The sequence below is a fragment of the Ciconia boyciana genome, chromosome 9 (genome assembly GCF_034638445.1).
Source record: "Ciconia boyciana chromosome 9, ASM3463844v1, whole genome shotgun sequence".
NCBI classification, from domain to species: Eukaryota; Metazoa; Chordata; class Aves; order Ciconiiformes; family Ciconiidae; genus Ciconia; species Ciconia boyciana.
Window position 1 is genome coordinate 17,281,886 of NC_132942.1, and position 17,303 is coordinate 17,299,188.

Consider the following 17,303-nt stretch of genomic DNA (forward strand, 5'->3'; position numbering starts at 1 on the left):
TATTTAAAGAGGCTCTTAAGATATGCAGATTAGATTCCTACTGATAGTTTCAAGCAGCTCCTTTTTATTAATTATTCATTATGTGGTAACTAGGCATCCTTATTCAAGCACAGTAGTTTAGACAGTTTAGAGCACTTAGTCAACTGAATATTGGAACCTGTTCCAAGCAAGAACATATAATAGCCTTGAAAGAGAAATGAAAAATATTTTGGACACTTCTTCACAAAACCGAGACAAATACTGACAATAAATTTGCCTAATTAGTATTAGGACTAGCTGCCTGTCTGTGACCTTATGCCTTTTTCATGATTAGAAACCTGAACAGCAACGTATTGGTTGTGTTGGAGTAACAGAGATGGAAGTGGTATAGCTGTTCATGACCGCGTTGCCTACGTTACCAAAAAATATTTTTCTTAAACTCCGCCTCCTGTACTCTGCAGTGATTTACTGCTGTGCCTGCTTTCAGTGAAGGAAATGTTTACTCCCCTTCTGAGATGCTGTTTATATAATGTCATTTGAGATGCTTTCATGAATACATTCTGTGATTTAATGAGTCTTTATTTTTACTTACCTATGGAATCTGAGTGAGAAGGTTTTCTTTCCCCATTTTAATAAAAGCCACTTGGCAGCCAAAGAGGATGGGCAGAGTTGTAATTGGTTTCATGTTGTCAGATGCAGTATAATGCAGTCATGTGGCAATGATGTTTCCTGGAAGTTTTTTATCAGTGAAATAGTAGAGGTATTTTATTGGTAATGTTATAAAGCAGTTACAATAAAGATAAGTCTAACAGTCAATGTCAGTATCTTAGAGCTTCTGTGTGCATATGCTTGTGTGGATGTTTTGAGAGACAGAACCAGCATGGCTTCAGCAGCAGAGGAGTTGGAGAATTGTACAATGATTTCATCACGAATTGTTTTGTACAGTGATTCAGTGTGGCAGAGCTCATTGGAGTTCATGGTGGATCAATGGTCACCTCCTAAGAAAAAAGGAAAATGTCCTTATTCCACTTTTTTATGAGGGGATGGGGCAAGGGCCTATTTTAAAATATTGCAATAAATGGTGGAGCTTCTCCAGGCAGTGGTACAAACCTGCTTTCCATTGATTTGCCTCCTTCTGTTTTCTCTCTAAGAAACTACACAGATAGAAGACCCTCGTGTGCAATGGCGGCGGGAGCAGGAGCATATGCTGAAGGACTATCTTGTCCTGGCCCAGGAGGCGATTGCTGCACAGAAGGAGATCTATCAAGTGAAACAGCAGAGGCTCGAATTGGCCCAGCAAGAATATCGGCAGCTGCATGATGTTTGGGAACACAAACTGGGCTCTCAGACCAGTTGTGAGTAGTTAGTGAACTCTTACCCAATGACTTTCTCAGTCATGAACCCACTAGGACAGTAAAATGCTTGAAGCTGGTCCTCTGGTAGAGCACTGGGATGTGTTATGCTGTGTCACTCTCCGCATTTGCTCAGTTTGTCTCAAAAGCAATAGCTGCCTAGCACCTATTTGGTAAAGGATAATTATTATGAAACACTATTGTGGTTGGCTCAGTCACAGGAGTCAGTGTGCAGATTTTTAGCATGGGCTTCAGCAAATGTGAAAGAATGTGGTGGTTGGCTCAATGTGAAAAAATGAAGTTACATGGTATTTTCCTTGATTCTCCAGTCCAAAGTAGAGAAACAAGGCAAGAAGGCTCATCTCAGATAGCATTCCCAGGCCCTTTTGGAGTATATCATCCCAGGTAGTTGAGTGACTGTCTCGGGGAGGTAAGGGTCTGTATTTTATGCCATGTAAAAGCTAACATTGGTGGATTATCTCTCTGTGTATGAAGAACATTGTTTTGTGCTCCATATTCTTTGTCATACAGGAAATATCAGTACCTGTTGCTTCAAGAGTTGGTGCAGAAATATTTATAGAAGGCCAAATTTCCTCCTTATTGTTCACTAGTTAGGAGCTGGAAAATGTCCAGAGGAAGATTTATTTCCTGCAAGTCTTCTAGAATTTTTTTTTAATAATCCTTAGTATTGCAAACTTTTTATGTTCTTGATAGCCACATCAATGGACTGACCTCCCCCTGCTTCACTCTTGCCGAGTAATATCTTATGGTGGTGAATTCCACTGGCTAATCCTGTGCCTGATGTTAAAAAGTGTTTAAGTAGTTTCTGTCAACTGAAGAATTCTTATTTGGCTAGGGTCCTGTCTGTCATCTCCGAAGTACAGTTTTCAGTCTTTTCTTAAGAGCGCTCTACCTAAGTACTGGTATACCAGAGCAGTACACTAAGACTGCTGTGAACATGAATTACATTGGCGTGATGTGATCTGTCTTTAAAAATACAACCAAACAGAAAGAACTAGAAATGCTTTCCCATGTTTTATAGTGCATAAACTGATGGCTGCAAGGATCAAAACATCTCCCTTGCCTACAGCTACCTCTAAAAACACTGCACGTTGGGGAGCTTCTGTACCTTCTGAAGCAGAAGGGTTTTAACCACTGCTGAGAAGAGAATTCTGCTCTTAATGGGACATTGATTTAATCCGGTGTGCCACATTGTATGATTGGTCATGTCCTCAAGGCTGTGAGAAGGCTGGCATCGCATTTTTCAGTTTCTTCTCATTCTTTGCTCTTCTTTGTTTCTAAACATTCAGTGGATTGTCTACTCAATGAGAAAGTCTAAAAAAAAAAAGTAAACTTTTATGCAATGCTTGTCCCTTCAGTTCTGTTAAATGCCTTTGGAAATGCAGGAAGCCACACTATTGAATGGAGTGAACGTGTTTGGGAGTCTGAGTTAAGTGTGTCAACCTGGAACAAATCAAGACTTTGGAGATGCAGGACATGCTTTGGCCTCTTTAGTATATGCTTTTTGTGGAGTACTTGACTGTACTGTTGCCTTTCCCTGCCTTTGGGGGGTGAGAAGAGATCTGGAAAATGGGTAAAAGGCCTACACCAGCAATGTGTGGAGATCTGGGTGTGCAGGAGTGATGGGAGGTCTTGATTTGTGGTGGGGCTGGTAGAAGAGTAGGGAGGAAGGTAGAGCTGCTAAACTGGGTGTTGTATTTGTTCTAGTGCTCTCTGGCTCATCATCAAGTTCCAAGTATGACCCGGAGATCCTCAAAGCAGAGATTGCTACTACAAAATCCAGGGTAAGTAGTATGAACGGACCTTTGCTTGCCACGAGTGATCTTCAGATATTTCCAAACCTCATGGCAAATACTGAAAGGAGATGCCAAAGCAGTTGAAAGAGCTAATGTTGCCATTCTTAATCTAGGAGATAATTTATCAGAATTCTAAAACGTTGCCGTCTTAAGAGTCTGAAACGCTTTTTTTTTCCCCTTAGACCTTAGACTTCCTTGGAAGCTGCCAGTACATACTGCTGTACAGATACGCTGTGGGGTATTTAGCTGCGTGCTGGCTCCTCGGTGTGCCGCAGCGCTGGAGCGCTGTGAGTTCTCTCCAGAGACTGGCAGCTGTTTTGTCCTGGGCTTAGTGTGGGTTGTTAGCAGCAGCAGTGTGCGCTCTCATGCAGAGCTCAGTTTGGGAAGAAGAAAGGACTAACGTAAAGTAGGTCAGTCTGGCCTCTGTGGAGGAATATAAAACAGCAAGCTGTAGGGTCAGTGGATTTACAATATGTATTATCATCCTGCTGTGTTACTCATGCAGTGGGGCCTTTTAGTTTGGTATCTTGGAGGATGGCTTCTATTGCTGCAGTATAACTCCTGTCCTGATGCTTAATGGTTTTTTTAATGACTGGGAAGGTTTTAAACTTTACTGAGTAAAATCAACATGTGTTTCATTCCTGTCTCTTTTGAATTTTTCTCAGCTTTTCTGCTTATGAGGTTGGAACTTCCCTTGAGCCCCTTATTAAGTGGTGTAATATCTGGGTACTGGGTAAATCCCTAGCCAGTGATAATGTCCTGGTGAGGATGCAGTCAGGGCTGTTAGCTGCTGTTGAGATGAACTGATTATCTGGAAGCTTTGTTTAGAGTACTGTCTATACTGAATAAGTTTTGAATTGAATGGGTAATGCTCTACCTAAATATTCATATAAATTATCATTCTAAAAATGTGACACCTTGTTGCAGGTTAATAAACTCAAGAGAGAAGTAGCTCACATGAAGCAAGAGCTTCAGTACAAAGAGCATGGATTTCAAACACTGAAGAAGTAAGTTTGTTCTCAAGATCTTGTTTTCAGTGTAAAGCATCTCTGGCTTGTAATGCATCCCCCTCTACATTTATAAATAGCTGCCTAAATAACGTAAGCTGAAATATGTTGCTGATGATATCTTTAGGCATATGCAACTGAAAGCAGTACACAGCCATGGGGGTAGTTCTCTCAAATCAATGCCTGTATGTGATTGACCACATCAGAACTGACTTCATGGCAAAAAGATTTTGAACCAGGCTCTCACCAGTTAAATGGTATTCTGTTTTGCTCAATATGGATGACACAGTACAGCCTATTGTCTTAACTGTAAGAGCTATTGTTTTAGGGCACTGAGGAAAAATTTGGGGTGGAGTGTAAGGGGAGGAAAGGTTTCAGGTACTTACCTTTGTATGAGTATACATCTGGCATGTTTTAAGTAATGTCACTGGTTAATATCTTATTTATTATAAACGTCAACTGCAGTAGAATTCCTTTGAGAAGAGGGAAGGATGAGGCAGCTTGTAATTAGGTTGTGCAAGCAAATACATCTGTGCATGTGAGGTCTGTGCCTGGTTTTTGAAATCATGACTGAAAATAAGGTAATTCTCATAGATGACTAAGTTGATCCTCTCTGGGTTAGAAACAAGGTAACTAGCAGCAATCTGCCCAAACATATTGTTTTGGGGGTTTTGTGTGCATCTTTGTCCTCCCTAAGGAGTCAAAGAGATGATATGGCTCAAATGAGAGTTCTGAAGCTTAATGTACTTCTGAGTGGAGTAACTTAGGTGGTGATGAGTGGGGTTCTTTGTTCCTTGTGTTGTCTTTGTTATACTTCAGAGTGTGTTTTTGTTAAAAATTAATGTCCAGATGCATGCATCTAGGATGATTAAATTAACTGGACTTTATAAAGTGTTAGCTTACTGTATTTTTTTAAAATTTCCATGCAGAATTGACATGAAAATGTCTGATACTCAAGGTGGCTACAAACTTGATGAGGCACAAGCCATTTTAAGTGAAATGAAAGCTCTCAAGAAGGCCATCACATCAGGGGAGAAGGAAAAACAAGACCTCATTCAGGTATTGAAACAGGATGACTTTATAGTATTTTGTGTCACCATTGCTATCAGACTGAATTTCTGAGAAGTAATTTAAGTATTTTGTATTTCAGATATGTGATCAAGATTTTTATTAACATAAATTAGTTCTGTATTGTGGTTGGACTGCAGCCTTTTTGTTCTTCAGATCCTGGAAATAAGAACTATAAAATATAGCAACTAACAGCAGTAAGCACTTGCTTAGAGATGAGTGTTTGTCTCAACGTTTATTGGTCAAGAATGAACCAGTGTGACTGTATTGCTGTCAAAGAGCAGATCTGGACAAGCCATGAAAACACTGTGGCCCACTTGGTCTGCCATCTCCAGCAGAGAGCCTGTCTGTCTGCGCTAGACAGTGTGCTAATGCCTGTGGCTGCTTTGTGCTGCGGGAGGTGCAGTGCAGCCATGCCTGACCTTATGTTTGCAGGGCCTGAGTGTACACAGTAAACATGGTCAGATCATAATCATGTAGTTTAGGCTAAAGCTATGTAGCTGCTGAGGTACTTTGAGCAGAAGTGAGCTCACCTCATGACTTTATGGTTTTAGAGCTTAGCCAGGTTAAAAGACAGCTTTGTGAATGACAGAGGATCCCAGTCAGACCTGTGGGCCAGCAGCGTGTCCGTGGAAAGCTCCAGCCCTTTGTTACCCCGGCAGTACCTGGATGTCAGCTCCCAGACGGATGTTTCGGGAAATGTGAGTAATGCGTCAGAAACCAAGTGCATGTGGAGACATTCCTCTGAACTATACGTAGTAGTGCCTTAGCACGAGTTTCCAAGCATGGGCAAGTATCTATGAAACGATTCCTTCTCCTGGTTTAAACTTCAGTGTGACCTTCATTTTTGTGTGCAGTGTTAATGTATCTTTAAAGGCAAGCTGCTGTTTCCCCACACTGTCTCTATTAGAACAACCCAGGTGGGAATAAAGGGAAGGAAGTTTTATTTTGCCTGTAGGGGTAGCTTCTTGTGATACAAATACTCCCTTAGCTCTTTATAGCCGTGATATGCTACTAGGCAAGAAACTTTCAGCAGCTAAGTATGGGCTAAGTTCTAATGAGGACTCTTCCCTTAAGAGTGCATTTGGCTTTTGGTATGTTATGAGTGAGAATGATGGCATATATGCAGATATTTTGATGCCATCAAACATGTGTAGTACTTCAGTCCCACTTGTGCAACAACATAATAACTGTCAGGTTGGTGCCAGCCTCAGCAAGGACTCGATCAGCACTGTGGGTACCATCATGTGTCTCACAGGACATCATGGAGGCCTCTCCTGTGAACCTTTACTTAAACGTTTGCAGCCACTTTCAGTCAGGGCCACACATGTGACTAAAGCTCTGCAGATTTGGGCATGATGGGATGTCCTTTGTCTTTAAGACTTTACAACCAAAGCAAGATGTCATCCAAAACAAAATGCAACACAACACTTAAAGGTTGCAAACAGCATATAAGAAGAAAGATTACAAAGCTATTTTTGTGCGCATGAAAATAGAAGCCCGACATAGATGTGGTAGATTTTCTTTTTCTGATAAACTAGGCCCAAAAGAGCCTCTGAATCTTGTGGGTTTTTAAGTATTTGAAGCAATCGTGAAAAATTTAATCAAAGGCAATATTTTCCTATTCTGTGATTGGTTTAACCAGTAAACGAGTTTGACAAGAGCAAGTGTAACTTGTAACATCATCAAGTTCAATAGGGAATATCAAAAGAGGAATAGTTACTAAGTTGCTGATTTTATATTTTGTGTCTCAGTTTATTACCAGCAGCAATAACCAGTTGGCTGAGAAAGTAAGATTACGCCTTCAATACGAAGAAGCAAAGAGAAGGTAATTCTTTCGACTGTCGTACCTTTTGGCTGTCACACAGCTTATTCTGAAGATACATTTCACTAGAAAAAGTGCCACTCAGATTGAAACCCAGCGTTACTGCTAAATAAACATGGTAATTTTTGAGCAAGTGAGGCAATAGGCTTTCTGGGCCAATGTTATCATTCAATAAATAAATAACCATCCTAGAAATTACTAAGGAGTGACTAATACATGAAGAATTCAGTCTGGCCACACCTGTGGGGACATAAGTGGTTTTGCTGCCTGTTGCCAATGCTTCCCCATTCCTAATAAGGAGACTGTACTGCAAGGCATCTCCTTACCTTATTCAAAATGAAATGAATGTTTGCATGGCTTTAAGTCAGATAAGGAGAAAAGTATATTGTGTTAACACCTAAAATATCAAAATATGGTCAATGACTACAATTTCAGAGCTTGTCTGCTTATCTGTAAGAATGTAAGTTTTCACCCTTGCCCTCTGATCTGAGGTGAATGAAGAACAGATTTTAAAATTTCATACCTATTTAGCAGGCTAATTTAGGCAAAAGTTTTCTGGGCTTTACTTTTTTAATAGGTAATAGCTAACTCAACTGTTTAGAAAGTACCTCTATTTTTATGGATAAATACTCAGTTAAACGAAAAACCACCAGGCAGTATTTAGACTTTGGCTGGGCTAGTCCTTGTTCAGCGATGTAACCATCAGTGGTGGTGATTTCAATTTTAACTGCTCTAAAGGGACTTTGCAATTCCAGAAAAACAAACTTCAGCTGCATGGTACAATCTGTACTTGCAATATATGCAAAGAGAAGGATTTTTGTCCAGTCTCTGGTTAGAGATAAGAGCTTTAAGGCTGAGGTTACTCCTAATGTTCTCATTTTAGTATAGTGGCATGATCAATAGGCCATGTTTCTCAGTGATATAAAATTTCATCTGTATCTGTGGCAGTTGTCAAAGACTGTGTGTGCCCAGCTGCTTTTTGACATGAGCTCACACTTTTCTTCCTAGGTGGAGCAATTTTATCAGAACTGTTTATTTTGTCAATCCAAGATGAACGTCTACCTTGACATTCAAATCTTTCCGTGTCTTTTTAAAACAACATTAATATTATTAACCCCCCAGGTGGAGTAGTTAATTTTTCAGTGTTAAAACTGCTCTTCACTTTTAAGATTTGCTCAAGATTGCAATTTAATTCACGCTGACTTTGCGTCTTCAGATTGAAGTGGAGCACTCTTACTTTAGCCTGTATCTTTTCCAAGGAGGGGCGAGTGAATAATGACAAACCTCAGAAGATAATTAATATGCTCTTTAAAAAAAGACAGAACTTTATAAAGGCAGCACAATAGTTCATTTGAAGTAATGATGAAGGGCATACAACACTGTCTTGCAGTTAAAGAAGGTTTGATACCTCATGTTTGTCTTAGGTTGTCTATAGATTTTCTCAGAGTTTAAATAACATTATCATGAGGAAAGATGGGTCTGAATAGGCATGAATAACTGATGCTAAAATGAAAAGATCTCCAGCTATCAGAGCACTGTGGTTTTGGCATAGTCTTTAGTAGGAGCTGCAGAAACAAATACCTTTGCTGGTTTTAAGCTGGAACAATACTATGGATATAGTGACTCACAAGGAACCTTCTGCTCCTGTGAAAATTCCTCCTTGTGATGTTAGAAGTGTTTCCTGTCCCCACGGCACAATATTAAAATGTTCCAAAAACACAATAGAAGAGCAAGTACTTTGCCCATGCACGTATTATGAAGGGAGCCACATGGTGGAAATGCATCTGTCTTATTAGCTCTGCATTGTCTGAAAGGTAAAACTTAAGGCCTTGAAATCAAGATGATCCCATATTAATTAGGTTAGAACTACTAGATTTATAAAGGACTGATGCTTTTGAAAGTGAACTGTAGCAGACACTTTTTATATTATTGTTGTGGACCAGACTAAAGCCACAGATGTAGGTGAATATCCTGCTGAACTTCACCACGCCAGAACTGTCAGGGTACAATTCTGCATGTTCCCTTACCCACCACTAAGTTCTTTTCTTCCAGGACTCGGTGAGATGAGAGCCCTAGAGCAGATAACTTTAAACCTGCAAAAAAGAAGAAAGGGCAACAGCAGTGACAAACCTTTAGCTTAATCGGTTTGGAAACTGATAATGAGTATCATGTCAAAAGAGATGTCAGTGCTACATCTTAACACGGAGATAGCTACTGCAGCATAAATGTAATCAGAGATGCAACTAAATTATGTTGTACAATTTCAGACGTATAGTGGTAACTTAGTTGTATAGCACTTGCACTTTGTGCACTGTTTTAGTTCCTTCAACAGTTAAACTTTCAGCTTGGGTTTTGTGTGACTGGTGGTAACTGGGCTTTTAAAAGTATACTTTATAATCTCCTGAGATGGAATATTTCAATGTCACATTTAGCAGCATTGCAACAATGGTGCGTATTTGGCTGGTCAGTTTTTAGACCACACCTCCCACTTTGATTTTTTTTCTGAAGAACAGAGGCTGATCTGATATAGGATTGTTAATTACTGGTTGTGGATGCACATCTTAATGTACGCTTCTGTGGAGATGCATGTGCTCTGAACAATCTCCAAAGAGACTAAAAATTTTACGTGTTATGCCTATATCACAGATAAGTACCAACCTTCCCCAGTAAAAAAAAAAAAAAAGAGACTTGATATGACAATGAATAAATCATCTAACTACCTTTTCCAGGTAAGAAGGAAACAGTTAAATAAAACTTGAGCTTCCTGTTCTGTATTTTGTTCAGCCTTGCAAGCTAGTGGCCATTCAGAAAGACTGTGTGGCCTGAGCCCAGTATTGCTGGTTTCTTTGCAATGCAAACCTAGCACGGCTCAGCAATGATATAGGTCAGACTCAGTCAGTGAATGCTGAAGGGCTGGAGTTTTCAGACAAATGCCAGACAGTCTGCAAAGCATTTCTTTTGTAATGATGCTGTTTTATTGGAAAAATAGAATACATAAACCTCCTTTTAACTGAGAAGGGGAAAAAGAATGATCATTTACAAAGGGTAAAACTTGAGGTTAGTTTAACAAAGCTGTTAGACTTGGAAATGCATAGAGAACAAATTCCAGTGGAAAAGCCATATCCATGCAAATGTATGCCAAAAGTGATCAGATTAATGCCAACCAATCCTCTTAAACTCATATCCCTTCAAAATGCACAGAGGAATTCTTGGATTATGATTTAATGCCCCTGTTAATTCTTCATTGGAGCACAGTGTTGCACTTAATCAGCCACTCAAAAACAAAACAGCTCCTAAGAAGACCTAAAAATAGTTGAGCTGAATATCTATCAATTATGGAACTTTAATTAGAGTAAGCAACCTGCTGTGGGAAATGGGTTTACAGAAAGTGAGGCTTCTCTTCAGAAAGGTGATCTCTAGTCTATCTCCTGTGATGGAGGAGGCAGGTCAGTTTGTGTGAGCCTAATCCTTCACCGGCTCTCCTAGGGCTCCAGTTCCTCTTGGCCTCCAGAGCTTGGAAGGCAAAGCTTTATTCTTCAAGGCCATTCAGCAGTTGTGTAGCTGCTGCTGCTCAGATCTGCATCTTATTACTTACTGCACATACTTTGCTTTTGCTTGTTGGCATTCAGTTTGCTCTGTGCCTGCATGTGTGCTGGTTTGCTGGAGGAAGCGTGCACCATCCTGTGCACTTCTGTAGCATAAACCAAATTCTAGAAAGAGATGAATCCAGATTAGTACCCACAACTATATGTTGTGCCCAATTTAAGTCCAGTAATTCTGTCACCAGATCACAAAGCCCTTTTCAAAGGGAGATGAATATTGGACTTTCATTTTACACGTACAGCATTCCACTTCTATTTCTTATGTATTTACTAAACCTGAGTGAGAGATTAACCTGAGTTAATCACGTGAAGGAGCATGTATGCCCTGGCTCTCTGGTCTTCAGTCAAGTGAATTGTTTTTGCAAATATCTTGCCTTATATTGCAAGAAACTTTTTCTCCTTGTTCGCCGGCTAAGCTTTTGTAATTTCTCCACCCCAGCCCATTCTGCCCTCCCCTTTCCCTGCTCCCCACTCTATCATTTTTGGACGTGCAAGTTCCAGAAATGGTAACTTCCTTGGTAACTCTTATTCAACTTTAGCTGTACTGTTGTTTCTCACCAAACTACCATGATCACCCCATCGGGTCATGAAGAATTGTAGGTCAATGAGTCCAAAGGAGACAGCTTCGTTTGGGAAGACTGACATTACTGCCCTTAGTTCTGTATTCTGGCCTGCTGCTGGTTTTTTGCTTCCCTCTGTATGTTGCATTGCAAAGTTGATCATTTGTGGAGCTAACTGATGAGCAGTTCAGATACTTGGGAAATTGGGAATGGGCAGACAGTTGGAGTAAGCAGCCTCCTTACCTACCACGAGCTGTGCTATTCTCTGCTGTCAAGCAAAGCTCTTGCTAAATTCTAGATCTGTATTGCTGTTGCTTTTAGTAATCATCTTCCTGCCTGAGATCGTGTGGTATGGTACTGAAGGATTAGTGATACAGACTTTAAACTGGAATGATTATCTAATGAAAATAGACTTTGAATTTCATGCAAATAAGTGGCTCTGGATTTAGGTAGGATCATATTGCCTCTTTGACTCTTCACATGCCCAGGTGCATGTTGCACCTGAAGTAGCCTAGCTCTTTAATGTGTCTGAAATGCTTAGTGTTGAGTCAATAGTTGGATTCTTCCAATAGCAGCATGCATATGATTAACTTCCTCATTGTAAAGACAAAATTAGTTTCTAAACTTTTGAGTAACCACTGATCTTTATCAGCCTATCTGAATTGTATACAGAGAGTATACAGTTCTTTTCCATAAAACTGATTAAAGATCAGATATTTACCGCATGATACTCTCCACACCAAGTACTGTGAGGTCATTAGCTGTAAGGCATATGAAACACCCTGTAGTATATCTGACAGCTTTTTTTGAGATCCAGAATTTCTGTTATACTATTCCCTGACTGGTGGACACTGCAGGTTAGCTAGAGACTTAGCCTACCATTGGGAGCAAACCTGAGTTAAAATCCCATTCTGCATGTCAACCTCCCGCAGTGCCATCACTTGACAGCGCCCTGGTAAGGAGGGCATGAGGGTGAGGGTAGTTGTCCCTGAGCTGAGAGCCTTCTTCAGGGCAGTGGAAGATGTGGTTGGTTATAGTTCACGTTTGTGTGTCTGTGGAGCAGTAGATCAGACGCTCCTCATGGAATAACTGCTTTCTTTTTGCTGCAGAATAGCAAACCTGAAAATACAACTGGCTAAGCTTGACAGCGAGGCCTGGCCTGGTGTGCTGGACTCTGAGCGGGATCGTCTAATATTGATTAATGAGAAGGAGGAGCTCTTAAAAGAAATGCGATTTATTAGCCCCAGAAAATGGACTCGAGGAGAGGTGGAGAGACTGGAGATGGAGAGAAGGCGCCTAGAAGAAGACCTTCAGGCTGCTAGAGACACTCAGAGCAAAGCTCTAACTGAGAGGTAGGTTACTGGGCATAGGACAAAGCTTGCTTTGTTGGACAAGAGGTAATCAGGAGCGAGCAGCAACATCCCCTGGCTGAATGCTGATAGCAGTGTGCCCTCAGATTTCCAAGGAGACTGTTTCTACTTACAAGGTTTCTGAAATCATCTCCCAAAAGAAACCGCCTACAAGTCTTACTCCCCAAGTGGGGAAAAGTGGTTGTTCCTTCAAATGGATCCTCTATGAGAATGTAAGGAATGCTCAAAATAGCCCAGTATAATGTTAGTGTACTATAATGTTTCTGTATGCAGCCAGCTCCTCGCAGCAGCTTCTACAGTTGCTGTGCAGTCTGGAGCTTGGTAAATGTCAACAGATGGAATTTTAAATTTTTAAAATTTGTTGTTTGTTCTGAGCATCCTTGTATGTGATTCCTGTAGGAACTGGTATTTGGCAGCGCTGTGGGAGTTGCATGGAATATCCTCTGAATCTGAACTAGCTGAAAAAAATGCCAACTATCCTCCCTAATTTTACTTGTGTTGCAGGGGAGATCTCATGGGAATGTACAGTGAGGATGAATACTGCATTAGGCATTGCCTACAAGTGCTTTACAATCCGGATGTATTAATGTGGGTGGCTATGGCAATGTCACTTTTAGCTGCAGTCTCTTGAATATATATGGAATAGGTGTGTTGCATTCACTCTCTGTGGCTCTGTATTTTCATTTCTTCTACATGCTCAGTGTCCAGACTACACCAGTTTCCTACATAGTCTTTTCATGGTTTTATCATGCTGGAAAAATTGTAGGCATCTCAGATGTTTCAGCTGCAGGACTTCACCAGCCTGAAATATCTGTGGTTCGACAAATGTTTCTGGTCTTGCTGTAAGATGAACACTTTCATTTGTGATCTTCAGGAATATGGTCCTGTTCTAGTGTGCCAAAGACATAGCATGCTTCTGGAGAAGGATTTCTTGTCTGGAGGCCTGTTGAGTTAGAGAATGAGCACCCAAGTGCACATGTTTGTGTCTCAAACCAATTCAGATGTGAAATAAAACTGAGATGTTGCTGAAGTCCATAATTCATGTAAAGTCGTGATGAGATGGTTAATAACTAAATCACGTAAACCTTAGTCATCCATGGGTCTTACTGAAAGCAAATGAAAGCATTTACACCTTTATTAGCATAGTAAGTATAAGAATGCAATAGTGTATAGCAAGCAAAATCTGCCAGACTTTTCTTGAGGCCTGATCCTAGAACCATTAACTTTTATAGTACCAGCTGTAATTATTTTCCCTGTTGTGAATGTTTTCAGGGTTGAGTTCCACATTGTAAGAGTATTCAAAGTTAGTAAACACCTACGCATCTTGACCAAATTCTGTCCCACTTTATACCATGTATTCTTACTAACTTTTGTAGGATTTCATAGAAAAAAACAGAATTTTCCTTTACTTCTCATTTTAAATAGTAAATGCTGCTTTAGCTCATCTTTTTCTTCTACCTTCTCCTAGATTGAAGTTGAATAGCAAAAGAAATCAGCTAGTCCGAGAACTGGAAGAAACAACACGATTAGTTGCGATGTTGCACACTCAGCTGAAAAGGTACGTAACCTTTTACAGAGGTGCTTTAACTGCACATGGTGTAACTGCCTTTCTCTGCTAACAATTTCATCTCCCAACTGAGAGGTCTAAAAGGCCTTTCAGTTATAGTAGTGACCTAAGACCCCTGTGTAGTCAATGGAAAGAGAAGCCTCGAGGATTATACATCCCACTCAGTTTAGATGGGTGCTTTAGAATGGTATAAATAACCCTGTGGTGGTGCCTCTGTCTGACAACAGAAGGAGTTTCCGCAATCCCTTCTAGTTTGATATGTAACATTTAGGTGACTAAGGATAGCTGAGATTTTTTTACTAATGTTTGAATTACTTAGTTCTGGAAGAGCACAGGATTACTGTTTCCAGACAAATACATGACTGCAGGCAGTAAGGCCAAATCATCATTAGCTAAAACTATGTTTTTATCTTTTTTATTAGGAAGAGAGTTTCATGGGGGTTTTGTTTGGTTGAGGTTTTTCCTATCAGTGTGTACTGAATTTACTCTGTTTGTAGCTTCTGCTCTACTTGGATTCTGTTTCATTTTGTGAAGATGACACCGAAAAGACTGGAAAGATGTCATAATGCAAGACTGACATGTAAATAAGCCACCATGGAGAATAGCTATCTGGGATGCTCTTATGCAGTGGAAATGCATCACATTTTCATTTCATCTAGCTGATTAGGGATCTTTTGAGGTGACCAACAAGCATGTGAAACTAATTTCTTCCTAACTATGTGCCCAGTGTTCTTGGCATGCTCCTTCATAAGAATAAGCATTTGTTATTAACCCCACAATGCAAAATGTCTGGCATGCAAAGGTATGCACAAAATGAAGTTGAGCCCAGTTTGTTGGTAGGGAAAAAGAGTAATTAAAAACACCTCCCTTTTGACAGTGAAATACACTGAAAAGCAGTAAATGTATTAGTCCTCACCAGATCTATATATACTGCCAAAATACAAAAACATTTATCATGTTTCAGTTATGTTTCACCCAAAAGCTTTTTTGAACAAACGTGATGCAGTGCACATCTGTCATACAAATGCAGAAGACATTTTGTGCCAAAATTATACTAAATTCTGCATACTTGCCTTTTTTGCATAAGGTCATGGGCATAATTATACGAATGCAGCTTCTAGTTTTTACTCCATAAATAATTAATAAGGTATTATTAGGCTTATTAACATCCTCACTGTTTTTCAGTGGGGCAACTTAAGCCACTTATACATACGCAGAAATTTTTCAATTTCTATTAGCTAATCAATATCTGAAGTGAGGGTTAAGAGTCTTTAAACAGTCAGTAACAAGCAAGGTATTTAATATCTGGAGCAGGAGTGTTGGTTTAAATGGAATTTCTAGGGATGGTATAAGTTGTAGTCAGTACTGGAGGATTTGTTGGGTCTTCTGAGCAGAAAACAGTGTGCTGTGGTGTCTGGGCTTTCTCATCTGAACAGACTTCTATTCAGCACCTGTTTAAAATTAATTTTGCTGTCAGTTATGTTCTGAAACTAGATCTCTAGGGATAAATAATTTGTGTGAACTGATTTCACAGCCCAGGCCCAACTTGCTCTCCTGGTCCTGGATTCCATGTAGCAGTCTTTCACGCAGGTAAATCCTGCCAGTTTTCGGTAACTGCTGGCTTTTGTGATCTCTGAGGGCCAGCTCCAGGCATCTGTGATACTGCCTTTTGGCTGGGGGTCCAAGATTGAGGCAAGTGGAAGAAAATTTCCATATGGACAGACAGTTGGTTGCGATAACTTCATCTTCTTGCATGGGCCTTGTTGGTTTTTGTGGACTGCTTTGGAGATTAACAGGAACTATAGACTTTTTCCAGACAGATGCGGGAGGAGAATGTTGTCGCTAATTTTAATTGATTCAAGACTATTCATTAGAGTTGTTTTGCCTAAACAAGGACTCTTATGAGGTTGATATGGTGAGTAGAAAAATGTGTATGAACTGTATTATTTTTATTGAAAAGTGATCCAACTTTTCCACTGAGTAGAATGTGGTTCTGGATTGTTGTGGGGACTAATGCATATGGCCTGAGCTAACAAAGCAAAATGTACCATGTGGGCTTGGAGATCTGGTGACATTTGCAGTGTTTCCCTGAGAAATCAGGAGATACAGTATAATGGTTTTCTGACTTGTTTCCTTCAGTCTCTCCACCAGCATGCTTTCCCTCTCCTCGAGCAGCAGCCCTGGTTCTCTTGCATCTAGCAGAGGATCTCTTGGCACCTCCAGCCAGGACTCATCCACCTCAGCCAGCATCACTGATCTCTACTACGAGCACCTGGAGCAGTTGGAGCAATTGGACTCGGACTATCAAAACAAGCTTGATTTGCTCTTAGAAGGAGCCACTGGATTTAGACCATCAGGCTGTATCACCACTATTCACGAAAACGAAGTAGCGAAAACTCACAAAGCAGATACCACCAGTCGTATACAGGCTCTGAAATCATTGTCTGGTACTCCAAAATCCATGACATCACTATCTCCAAGGTCATCTCTCTCCTCTCCGTCTCCACCTTGCTCTCCACTGGTGATAGACCCACTCTTAACTGGTGATGCCTTTTCAAGCCATATGAATTTTGATGATGCAGAGTTAAGTACAAATCTCTCAGAACTCACCCTAAACACTGGGAGTGGCAACTGTAGACTGGAAGAGCCTAGAGCAGGAGATAAACATCTAGGTCAAGGTATGGTAACAAACTATTTGCATGCACATGCATGCATTTATTTTTAATGTAGTTTATAAAGCATTGAGAAGCAAGTATTTCAAAAGCTGTCAGTCATCTTGATATCTTCGTGTTGAAATGTGTGTTCTACCTTGCTTGGGAGAAAGGGTTGTTATTTTAATTTGTACACAAAAAGTACTGCTGATCTGATGAGTCTTGCAGAAGGCTGTGTCTAGGTGTGTTTTTAGTGTACTTATATGCATGTGTACACAAATTACAGGGATTTCATGTGCAAATATAAGTGGCTGTGGTGGGATGCCTGGTTTAATTTGGCACTTAACTACTCAGAATGTCGTCTAGTGTTTTGGATCTGACACTGGGAGGCACATAATGCCATATTGACACAAACTTTTTGGCCAAGCTTTTGAGGAAGACTGGGAAAGGCATTTAGTTTAATAGTTAACAAATGATAATAAAAATCATTCTCTGCCACCTCAGC

General features: G+C 40.3%; 1 protein-coding gene across 2 annotated transcripts in view; it reads left to right on the plus strand.

Annotated features, from left to right (window-relative positions):
- The window catches only part of WWC1 (WW and C2 domain containing 1), a 75,280-nt gene that overhangs the window by 39,625 nt on the left and 18,352 nt on the right, over positions 1 to 17,303 (plus strand). Inside the window, exons 1-10 of one of the 2 annotated variants that reach the window (XM_072873323.1) lie at positions 1,213 to 1,334; positions 1,661 to 1,761; positions 3,060 to 3,136; positions 4,076 to 4,155; positions 5,085 to 5,214; positions 5,778 to 5,924; positions 6,978 to 7,051; positions 12,320 to 12,562; positions 14,049 to 14,138; positions 16,287 to 16,825. In XM_072873323.1, the coding sequence (XP_072729424.1) occupies positions 4,106 to 4,155; positions 5,085 to 5,214; positions 5,778 to 5,924; positions 6,978 to 7,051; positions 12,320 to 12,562; positions 14,049 to 14,138; positions 16,287 to 16,825 (1,273 nt within the window). In that variant the 5' untranslated portion in view covers positions 1,213 to 1,334; positions 1,661 to 1,761; positions 3,060 to 3,136; positions 4,076 to 4,105. Of the gene's footprint in view, positions 1 to 1,130; positions 1,335 to 1,660; positions 1,762 to 3,059; positions 3,137 to 4,075; positions 4,156 to 5,084; positions 5,215 to 5,777; positions 5,925 to 6,977; positions 7,052 to 12,319; positions 12,563 to 14,048; positions 14,139 to 16,286; positions 16,826 to 17,303 lie in introns of those variants that run through there. The other variant, XM_072873322.1, reaches the window with a different exon arrangement.